Source organism: Lingula anatina, chromosome 10 (assembly GCF_051362555.1).
Source record: "Lingula anatina isolate TDL-2025a chromosome 10, LinAna3.0, whole genome shotgun sequence".
Lineage (NCBI taxonomy): Eukaryota > Metazoa > Brachiopoda > Lingulata > Lingulida > Lingulidae > Lingula > Lingula anatina.
The window spans coordinates 9,832,429-9,844,190 of record NC_141776.1 but is presented as its reverse complement, the minus strand read 5'-3'; the positions used below and the strand labels follow the sequence as shown (position 1 = coordinate 9,844,190).

Genomic DNA, 11,762 nt, shown 5'->3' with positions numbered 1-11,762 from the left:
AGGACTTAGAACGATTCCCTATAAAGTGAGGGCTTCTCAGTTAGTGACACAGAGAGACCCCGGGAGGTCGTCGTGACTGTCCCTGCCTGCGTGCCAGATTGTAGCCCGTCAACAAATAAAGATCTTCATGAGATACCATTGATGTCTTCGGCGTTTTCAAGTTTGCTACCCGCTCAAAAACTACGTAACCAGCCGGGTTACATTGTTATATTTTGTTTCTTTATTTGTTTTGCAAAAATCATTCAGTATTATAATTTTCTTCGAAATTTACTAAGATTTTATATTGCAAAAATGCAGATCAACTTGCAAAATGGGCACAATTTGACAACACAAATTAAGTCCATTTCATTTTTGTTTCTCTCTCTCTCAGTAGTGTTTATGTCTTACTGGAGGTCTTCTCTAGCACTATCGTTTGTGATAAATAGGCTACATGTAGTCGCCTGTTGTCTTACAGGATGCCTGTGACAGAATTGTTGGAATATCATTTTTCTTGTTCGCGGAGACAGGACAGTGTCTGTAACCTGTAACACGACAGTCTCGTAGACAGTGTGTCCAGACCTAGCGATTTGGTTTGCGGTGTGAAAAAGAGAGTCCATTGATTAATTCACAGTCGGTGATATAGGCCTATATATATATATTTATATATATATATATATATATATATATATAGAGAGAGAGAGAGAGAGAGAGAGGGGGCATGTGGTGTGTGTGCGGGTAAATGGTTTGAATTTTGATGTGCTTTTAATTTAATCTTATTAAGCTAAATAATAACATTGAGTGTTTTGTTTACTCAGTTTGTTTGGACCGCTTAAAGTGATCGCTAGCTACGAAAGTTAACAAGCGCAAAGTTGATCACAGTTGGCAAAGCATTGCCAAACAAGACATAGAGTTTATATTACTTTAAGGTGAAAAGAACCTCCATTCTCTCGCAGTCTGGAGACATCACAAACGATGAGAAGTCCATGCTTTATTGGTGACATCATGCCATCATCACGTATGTACCGGGTTCAGAAATGGCGTTTTGATTTCTGAGACGCGGATCAGGCTCGCTTTCATCCCCTCGGGTTGGAATGTGGTCAGCCATGTGACGTATAGTAACAACAAGACAGCTGACTCCGCAAGTGGACAAGCAAAGTTCATTTGAATACAGAGGTCCAGGGTACCCTGAAGTCCTGTCACTGAAGACCACTTAAGATACAGGCCTTGGCAGTTTTTAAAGGTAATTTCAAGCATCATCTGGGGTTACGTGACTGTTTTTTCTAAGTTCAACCATATAAATATCGTATATTTCCATGGTTCAACTAATAACCTATTTTAGAAGGTGATGTCGGTACATGTCCTACTTTCTACCGTTCCTACTTGTATAGACTGTATACAGGCCACACAACAATGTGTCTGGTTTATATTACAACGAATGCCAGTGTTATATTATGATAAACGGTACCGGTATACTATTAAGCAGTATAAAGCTTAGAAAGCACCAGTATTCATTTTAATTAGACACAGGACGCGTCATACAAGGTAAGAATACGTTATATGTCTTTGCTTTGACCGTAACACGGGAGTAACAAAGCGCATGGCTTGAACAAGGACGCGTCTGGATCCCACATGTACCCTTTGGTTGAATACAGGTGTTTATTGACGCATGACTGGGTTAAATGAGGTGATATCCTATTTGGGCTCGAGTGAAGGCCTTAATCAGATCGTTTTAGATACAGCCCAATTTAACCGAAGAATTTAGATTTTTTAAAGTTTTGTCTCAACCCTCAGACCGAACATTGTGGCGTACTAGTATCACGTCCTCGGCAATTCTGCAATACTACATATCAGTGACTAATCACTTTGCAATTTAAAACACGCGTACTTTTTCTTACTTTTTTTTTTTTTTTTGGAAAAAATCTCCATTTCTTTTTTAACATGGTTTATTACTTCTTTTATCAGGATCCAAAGTATACCGGAGTTTTACTCTAAGTCTGTTTATTGTGCACCGGGGTCTAAGGCACAGTTTCACATGTGGTCTGAGTCTTAATTTAGACGACTAGTCTTAAATAGTTTACTTTGCAAAGTCGATTTTAATCGAAATTAATCTTAGGGCCTTCAAGGGGGGACTTTTCACCCTGTTTAGATCATCATCATCATCAGCCCGGTCCTCCGTTTATCAAAGATTGTTGGCACACTCCATGGGAAAATAAACAATGTCATGTAATGGAGCAATGCTGTTGCATCAAATATATATAAAATAGGATGACGTAAAAACAGCTGTTGCATCAAATATAAAATAGGATGACCTAAAAACAGCGTTTCAGAGGTGAAAATTGTAATATCGATTTCAAACAGATTTCCCTCAATGCCATTTTAACAACTACATGTATAAGTTCAATCTACGAGTCGGTCCCAAATTTTTTCATGAAAGGCTTTAATTTATTTCTGATGTAATCATTAAAAGGGCGAAATAATGCCTTATTTAAGGGAAATATTTAATTAGGGGCTCATATAACTTAGATGAAAAATTTTCAGACCAGGCGATGACACCGGATTGTACTTCACACCAGGGTCGACGCCCACGCCAATTTTCATGATGATATCTTGGATAATAAGAGACATTAGTACGTCGAAAAGCGATCACTATCTCACACCACTTTAATTATTCGCACAATTGACGATAAACTTGGTCTCCCTCTGTGCATGCAGACGTCCGTGGGTTGGTGAATAACAAAACAAAAAAGGAGATTTAACCCTAAAATATATTTATTTCAGATATATATTGATAAGTATTATATGTGAAAGAAACAGAGAAAGAGAAGGGGTTGATCGATGTATTATACAGATAAAAGTTGAATAAAGGAGGGAAGTCGATAAGACATTTATCCTTAAAACTGACTGCAGTCTACTGTCCCAGACGCGATTAGTGTGTCGGTTAGGGGTGCGGTAGGTTACCTTTCCTCAATATTTTTTAGTTTCTTTGCACGATTTAAAGATCATTCGTGTCACCTTGCAATCAAAGCGAGTAGGTGGCTTGGGGACACGACCTTTTTCACCAGCTTGTGAAGGCTTGTTAGACATTTGATCTGCCTTCACTTCTTCTATAGACTTCTAGGTCATGTAAATGTTCTGCTCGTGTAATGTCGCCGTTTTTTTATATTACATTAGAACTAGGACTATTGGTTGAAACAATGTGCAATATTAAACAGGTCACCGCGTAGTTCACATGTGTTCAGGGGGGTCTCCCTGGATAAAACCCAAGCGATTTCAGTTTTGATGGGACACTTCATACGCTTGAAAGGCTATACGTGAGTTAGTTAGGGGGTGGGGTTGTTTTGTTTATAATATATCAGTGCTCTCGTGGTTAAACTGAGGAGTCTCGGTTAGCCGCAAACATACCAGTATTTTCACATGTCTATATCCATATATAAATATATATAGATATCCATGCTCTAGTATTTTATCTGATTTTTTGGTTATTTACTTTAGTGCTAGCCCAAGACAGAACAGAGAGAGAATGTGAAAATCGATAGCAATTGAAGTGCTAAAACATAGATATTCATGCTTCTGATCTGTAACAGTGGTTGGCAACTAGGTGAAGATGTTAATTGTAGGAAGGAAATTACCCAATATTCGCTGAAATTTGATGTTTTCATTCCTCAGATACGAATTACAAGCCCTAAACATGAATATGTTCTCGGGTTAGAAGGGCTACATAGCGCTTGAACCTGGGACTGACTTGAACTTGTTTATCCCAGGTGTGGTGACTATATGTTTGAAGGAAGAGACCAAAAATCGAAATATCATTAATGAAAATTATTAAACATAAACCGAAAACTTTCAAACCGTTAGCTTACGGCCAATCTGGGGGCGTCTCGATAGTCCGAAGGTTCATTGGTCCGAAGGTTCATTGGTCCGAAAAGTGGTAACATTTTCATCGATTTTTTAATCAAGGATTCATTGGTCCGAAGGTTCCCGTAGCAATAGTCCGAAGGTTCAATAGTCCGAAGGTTCAACAGTCCGAAGGTTCAATAGTCCGAAGGTTCAACAGTCCGAAGGTTCAATAGTCCGAAGGTTCAATGGTCCGAATGTGCATTGAAGGTTCATTGGTCCGAAGGTTCGATAGTCCGAAGGTGCATTGGTCCGAAGGTTCATTAGTCCGAATGTAGGCCCGCTGTATAAGTGTATAGTGAATTACATGTACAGGGGCGGATCCAAGATTATTTGAAGGGGGGTCCGCGGATGCAAAGCCCCCACCCCCCTTGGCGTAGGATCTGGGGCCCGCTAAAGGGCCCCGAAAATTGTTGGTGTCTCAAAATGACCACCTAGTTATCTAGAGACACATCTGTGAATATCTGTAAAAAATCCATCAGTCGCCCTGGTACAAATGTAGAGGGTTTAAAAGTTAGGTCTGCACGGGCAAAAATAACGTCAATACTAGCATATTACATTAGTAACAAAAAAAAAAAAAAAAAAAAAAAAAGATCTTGATGTTTTTCATGGGATTGGAAGTTGACGATATTAAACTGCAAAGGTTTATTTTGTAAAATCAAATAGAAATTTTCTCACGAGTCACGAGTGTATCTACTTTTTGCAGAGTACGTTTTTCTTCGTTTAAATGAATTTGTTACAAAGACAGCATTTTTGATGTTGTTCATCAGATTAGAAGTTTAACTGTTTTAGAATATTTCAACATGTTCAAACTGCCTTCCCACTTGTATTTTACGTTTAATAAATAAATAAATAAATAAATAAATAAATAAATAGGCCCACCGGGTTGATATGGCGTTGCCACATTTCTATTTCAGATTATAAACGTTTCAGCACCTTCAGTATTGCTGGGGAAGAGGGGGTGGAATTAAATATGTATTACTATTTGTGGATATTTGAGCATATTACTGTATTCTGATACAATTTTTATGTTTAAAGCCCTAGTAAGGGAAAAGTTTGTTTTCGTAAATGCTCGTAATTTTTGTTTATATGCCAAGTTTACACTCCAGTTAATTCATCCTCATCCCTATGAGTAATACAATACTGCTGGCGGAACGGCTGTTTTTTTTTTTTTTTTTTTTTTTTTTTTTTTTTTTTTTTTTTTTTTTTTTTTTTTTTTTTTGGGGGGGGGAGGGTAGGGGAGTGGGCTGTGCGAACAACAACATAGTTTGTTTGGAAATGCAATTATTCTATAACTTTTACACAATTTAAGTAATGTGTAGGTTAGAAGAATTTGAATTCTAATCATAGTATCTTAAGACATCGTAAGAAAATGTCATTATAGGCGTCCTCTCATTTTATGCGTTCCAATCTTTATTCAATATTTCATGTGAAACATGTATGGTGTTCATGAGTTGGAAAGGGTAGCCATTGCATATCCCCAAACTTCCCCACATTGCAAAGAGTAGTTCACGGAAACAATACGACCTACAGTATATGGATAATTTCCACGTGCGTTTCGGTCGCACTCAAAACGAAATGATAAAGATTCTAGAAGCTGAGTTCACACGAAAGTTAATCACCCCCTAGCAGCTCCAGGATTGCTAATCTGATTGCATACAGTGAGAATCGTGGTGGAGTTGGATCAATCTACGTAGAATGATAGTTTCGTTGGGAACGCACCCTTAGATTCCGTTTGTAATTATAATTCTTAAAATCGAAGAACATCTTAAAATTTTTCGGACTATCGAACATTCGGACTATTGAACCTTCGGACTATCGAACCTTCGGACTAATGAACCTTCGGACCAATGAACCTTTTTGTCGAAAATCTGATGAAAAATTTACGAATTTTCGGACCAATGAACCTTCGGACCAATGAACCTTCGGACTATCGAGACGCCCCCGCTAATGGCCCTTAGACAGTCCTGCAGGGCCCCGTATCTCGAAAGCATTGCTTATTGAGAATAGCTATATAGGGGCCTATATCACATAGAGGCTACAATATATTATATGGGGCGAGTATGGGCGAGTTATTGGATCGAGATGCTTGCGCTCGGTCGCAATGCGTGATACTTTCGAGTTACGGTTTTTGCAAAAAAATGTTGCCACTCGACTAATTGCATATCGAAGTCACCTTTCCATGGGTCCCAATTTGTTCTCTTTCTTGTGGTTCTGCCGTAATCTTTGTTATTTTTATTTCTTTCCTCAATTGTTTTTCTTTTGTGAACTTCTCTATCGGACTTGATAGAATTTTTTCATTTTTGACAGCCCAAGATGAAAGCACGTGGGAAAAGAACTACATCTGACGCACGGCGTAAACTCGTACGTTCACTCATAATTTTGGGATTCAAGTTTTTTGTAAAATTCTCCTTTAATTTGCCTCCGTTGCCTTTATTACTGTTGATTATAGGCTCTTCATGTACCTATAAGTCTATTTAATCAATATCATAACTTTTTATACTTTCACATTTTTATTACTCTCAACCTACAAATTGCTACTCGCGGTATCTCCTCTACACAAAACAATGACATAACGTTATCTGCTGTGCACTGAAGCTGATCAAGAACAATGTGCCTCGTTTCAAATTGTCTTTCAACTTCATATCACACAGACGGAACTTAGAAAACGAGGCCACTGAGAGGGAGACTGTTGGTTACATTTCGATACGAGCGTTCGATTGCAAGCTATGGTTAGTTCTTTGCTTCTATGAAAGTGGGTGAAAACAGTGAGTTTATTTGATATTTCGCTGAAATCGCTTGTGAACATAGACAAAATAAAAAGGTGAAAATAGGCTGTAAAAATAGCCAGCCCGTCGGGCGGGTAATTTGCAAATCTTACCCGCCCGGCCTGAAAGTTACCAGCCTCGGGCTGGCGGGCAGGCGGCCATTTCATACACTGCCTCCAGGTAGGGCATACCTAGAAGGTAGCTACGCCTCTCCAATACTATATACCAATACTATATACATCGTGGACATATACCTTTGATGCAGAATCTTCGGTTTTGCATTGTTATTGTGAATTTTTTTATGGTCTTTTTCAGAATAAATCAAGATGAATTCGAACTCACGCGTGTTTGCGGGCTGTGCTGTACTCTTCGCTGTGATAAGCGTAGGGCTGTTGGTTGCGGTCATTGTGTTAGCAGTACAACTGGAACAGCTAAAGAACCAGCAGTCGCAACCAGGTGCAACCAACGGTGGTGCTGACAGGAAGTCTCAGACGGACGACTGGCGCAAATATCCCGCAACTCCTTCGGTATTTGACACTCTTACAGAGACTGATATCACAGAAATACGAGATTTCCTTCACAGTCAGCCAGAGCTGAATTTGGTACCTATAAGCCAAGCAGATATGGCCAGCAACTACATATATATGATGGAGCCTGTTCTTCCTAACAAGACGGACGTATTACGACACTTAGACAATGGCGAGGCAGTGCCCGAGCGCAGTGCCCGCGTCAGCTGCTTCATGGGTGGAGAGAATCCCCCGATTATCAGAGAATTCATCGTCTCCCCGATTCCAAACATTGCCCAGTACAAAGACTCCGACAATCCTGCAGAGCGGCGCCCCATACCGTGGCACACCAGACCCGCTAACCCTGTGGAAATCCTAGCTATTGAGGCAGCAGTGGTGCGTCCAGTGATGGAGCAACTGTTCCATATTCTCGAGGAAACATACGGGTATTGGTACCACAACTGTACCGATCGCTGCTTGGTGTTCAACTACGTACCAAGGGGTTTGAGGGACGGTGATAGACAAATGTTCATTTGGGGGTTCCGCAGTAAGATTGACGGCTACTATCTTTGGCCAGTTTCTCTCTTGCTGCTTGTTGACGTCAATGGGAATGATCCCACACAATACAATTTAACCAGGCTGTATTTCGAAAATCATAGTTTTGTAAGCACAGACGAGTTACTTGCCAATTACGGTAATATGTCCAGACACACTTATCCAATTCCTACGGCGAGCGCCACATATGGCTCCCCAGAATTGCGGGGAGAGAGAAAGGCTAACTGGAAGAAACTACCCAAGCAAACCGAGCCAGAGGGAAGGCGGTTCACTGTGGATGGACAGAAGGTGAAATACCTGGATTGGGAGTTTAACTTCAGACTGAGAGCTGTTACGGGGCTTCAGGTAGGCTTGCTATCTATATACATTAATTTCTAATTTAAATACTATCTTAGATTTTTTAAATGGCGTTTCAGTATTATATGTACAATTTTTAATAATAGTATCATGCATCTTTCTTTATTGTTGATGCTGTCGTCCATGTATTTATCATGCATGTCCTTCTGTTTGGGTGATCTAAGGTGATGGACATCAGGTTCAAAGGTGAGAGGCTGGCTTATGAAATCAGCATGTCTGACGTGGCTGTCTACTACTCTGGTAACGAACCAGCTGGTATATTGGCCAACTTTGTGGACGCCGGCTGGTCGATCGGCACGCTCCACCAGCCCCTGATGAAGGGATACGACTGTCCGGAGAACGCCGCCTACTTCAACAACACCTTCTTCGAGTCTGGGACCGGAAAACCGCGGACCTATGTCGATGCTTTATGTCTTTTTGAGCAAAACACTGGTCTGCCAGTGCGCCGTCATCGCTCCATTGATTTCTTCGGCGCAGACCAGTCCAAGTACTTCTATAAGTTTAGTATGCCCGGATCTGTGCTGATTCTCCGCGGTATCCCTACGGTGTGGAATTATGACTACATCTTTGACTTTGTGTTTCATCCAAACGGTGTTATTGAAGTGAAGGTGGCGTCTACAGGATATATACAGACGTTCACGTACCCGTTAGGAGGGAACAGCCGCTACGGGAACTTTGTGAACCGCGACTTGGGTATCTTGGCCAACCTGCACCATCATCTCTTCAACGTCAAGGTAGATCTCGATATCGGTGGACAACAGAACCGGTTTGAAACCTGGGACCTGCAGTTAGAGAATAGGACCAACCCTCTGGCCCCAGAGGAGAGGTGGCTGCAGAAAAGGGCAGCAGTAAACCTTCGTAAAACAGAGAGCGAGGCACTCATAAAATACAAATTTGAGGAACCCAAGTACTATGTTATGTACAACCAGCAGCGAAATAACACAGCCGGCTACGCTCGTGGTTATCGCATCTATGCCAATGGTTTCTCCAAGGTGATATTGCCAGAAGGGTGGTACTCCGAAAACGGGATCCCTTGGGCTCGCCACCAGTTGACCGTCACCAAATACAAGGACAACGAGGACACCACAGCATCCATTTACAACCAAGCCGATCCCTACAACCCCGTCAAAAACTTTGAGAAGTTTTACGGCGATAACGAAGGTATCGTGGATCAAGACCTCGTGGCCTGGGTCTCTCTCGGTCTTCAACATATTCCTGTCATGGAGGACATCCCTGTGACCACAACACCAGGAAAACAGCTCTCTGTGGTCTTGGCGCCACTTAATTACTTTGATGAAGACCCTTCTATTACGTCACAAGACGCCATCGTGGATCGTCCCTAGCTGTGATTGTGGAAGTGCACCGGTTCTTAGCTTGAATGCTTAATATTACTCCACGTTTTTTTTTTTTTTTTTTTTTTTTTTTTTTTTTTTTTTGTAATTTGGTGGTCCTACGTCCTATGCTCATGACAGGCGTCACTCTCTCTGTCATGGCATTTTTTAACGTCTGTTTTTGATTTGATGATAATACCAAATATGTTTCAATTTAATACTTTTTAACAGATTTAACAGTTTTTCAAAGCTCACAATAAATTCGGTGCAACATTTAAATTCAAAAGCGTGTGTGTGAACTGTTGAAGGTTTTTATACTTAAAAGTAACAATATATACAGGGTTGCTACTTAATATGGAATATTTTTTAACATTGTTATATTTGAGTACTGATTACTTTTTTTTTGGCTTGAGTCATTAAAAAAGACACTAACACTGTTTGATACAAGGTGTATCCTAGGAGTTATCAAGAACAGCAATAACTTCATTTCTCTTCCTGAATGATTTTATTATATAATTGGAAAGGGAGGCTAAATTATCTTTGTTGGCACTGTTAAACGATTTGCATAATTTACTTTCAGTTTACTTGCACCAGGTCTCTCAGTCTGTTTTATATATTGACCTTTGAAGTATAAAATGATATTCATCTTCCATTGCCCCTTTGGTCGATTGTGTCACACCTTTCTGTTTCGACCTGGTGTGCCGCCCTTTTTTTGATAGGTTATGATCACTTAGATGTGGCTTAGCAAAGGCTGATACATTGATGTTATTTGTGGAATCTGTAATAATAACGTGCTAGCATAAATTACTACAAGCCATGTAATCGAAATAATTCAGTGAAAATAATAGCATCAAAAACGAAAGAAATTGATAAATTAACTAGTTGTACAATTATACAAGATCAGGGTGAATAAAATTTGTAGTTGTACTTATTGGTATTAACAGTCCATAATGTGGCAGACTTATCGAGCTATGCTCCATCTTTTATAATATCATTAATCTCGATCTGAGGCGCTAATTTCACCTGCGCCAACTCTGAGCCGTTCTTTATAACTGCCCATTCATTTATATTCAGAACAGCTGTATTTGAAAACACCACACAGTCCATTCGCGATCCGCTTTGGCAGCTTGGTGGCAGATAATTTCTGGAACTTTAAAACATTGCATTGAAGAAATTTCATGCCAAACGTTGCGGACCTATGCCAGGAGACAAGATGAAGAACATTCAGTGTCACTTGTGATTTTAATTTTAATTCGGGTGGGAACCCAATCAATTTTTGTTGATTATCTATTGTTGAACATGGTGAACTTATTCCTCAACATTCTGTATCTTTCTCTATATGTAAGAACAATTGTGTAAGTTGTTTAATTTTCCATTTATCTATCACATTTTCTAGAGGTATTTTATTGTACTAAGTAATATCAATCATTTACGTTGTCAATTCTTTTAATAATTATCATTATTGTTGTATTTTTTGTTTTCTCCATATGATGTGAAAGTAAATGCTACGGTAGAGTCCAGAGTTCGCTTCATCAAATTTTCTTGCGTCTTTACAATGCTAAAACGAGCAGTCTTAGAGTACATGTATATATAGACCTTGATATCCCAATTTTATCATTCTATAATGGTTTTTTATCAATTGACAATTGAATTTAATCGGGATGTTAAACTGTCAGTTTTAATTGACATAATAATAATAATAATAATAATAATAATAATAATATTAACATCATTTATCTATATTCTGGTAACTTTTCTCAGGAAAGGTGATCATTTTTATTACCTGAGACAAACATGATAAAGCTACCCTTCCAATGTTAAGGTGACTGATAGTAAAAGGACCAAAGTCATAGAAACAAAGCCCTGGGCTTATAAGTTTTTATAAAAAATTAAAACAAACTTCCCAAAAGGCCAATTTAAGACGGGGATTAAGTACAGTGTCCAACGGATGACACTCTGGCGCCAATTTGAGGGGAAAAATGCCGTTTTCGGTATTGGGATTTTCTCTATAACCAAGACAGCTATTCAAGTGATTCAAAAGGCCTCATAAAGCTGGGTGAAAGCACTACAGCGGGATACCAGGGAATTGTCTTAAACTGTTTACTTTTGATTTTATCATCTTTTACGTTAAATCAGCCCATATTTCAATGGGTTATTCACTTCAAAAGGCGATAACTTTCAAACAAACAATTTCCTCTTAAACCCCTGATATCATGCTGTAGTCCACATTCCTAACAACAATAGGTGCAACTTTTGTAACGATCGGTTGCTCAGATAGTGAGATATACTTGGCAGCGATTCACTTATCTCGTCAATATAGAAAGCTGTTAAAACAGCCAAAAACGTTCACAGGTTTGTTAACAAGGCTTATT

The 11,762-nt window shown here is 39.4% G+C and overlaps 1 protein-coding gene across 3 annotated transcripts; it reads left to right on the top strand.

The window, feature by feature from the left end:
* The first annotated feature begins 697 nt into the window (after window positions 1-697).
* Window positions 698-10,905, top strand: LOC106175867 (putative amine oxidase [copper-containing]). 3 transcript variants are annotated; one of them, XM_086996717.1, is made up of 4 exons: window positions 6,082-6,237; window positions 6,528-6,605; window positions 6,957-8,047; window positions 8,224-10,905. In XM_086996717.1, the coding sequence occupies exons 3-4, from the start codon at window positions 6,968-6,970 to the stop codon at window positions 9,400-9,402; spliced, it is 2,259 nt and encodes a 752-aa protein (XP_086852843.1). In that variant the 5' UTR covers window positions 6,082-6,237; window positions 6,528-6,605; window positions 6,957-6,967; the 3' UTR covers window positions 9,403-10,905. The 3 variants fall into 3 exon arrangements, with proteins under 3 accessions (XP_086852841.1, XP_086852842.1, XP_086852843.1); XM_086996715.1 differs by lacking the exons at window positions 6,082-6,237; window positions 6,528-6,605 and adding an exon at window positions 698-1,219; XM_086996716.1 differs by lacking the exons at window positions 6,082-6,237; window positions 6,528-6,605 and adding an exon at window positions 1,294-1,521.
* Window positions 10,906-11,762: the final 857 nt, after the last annotated feature.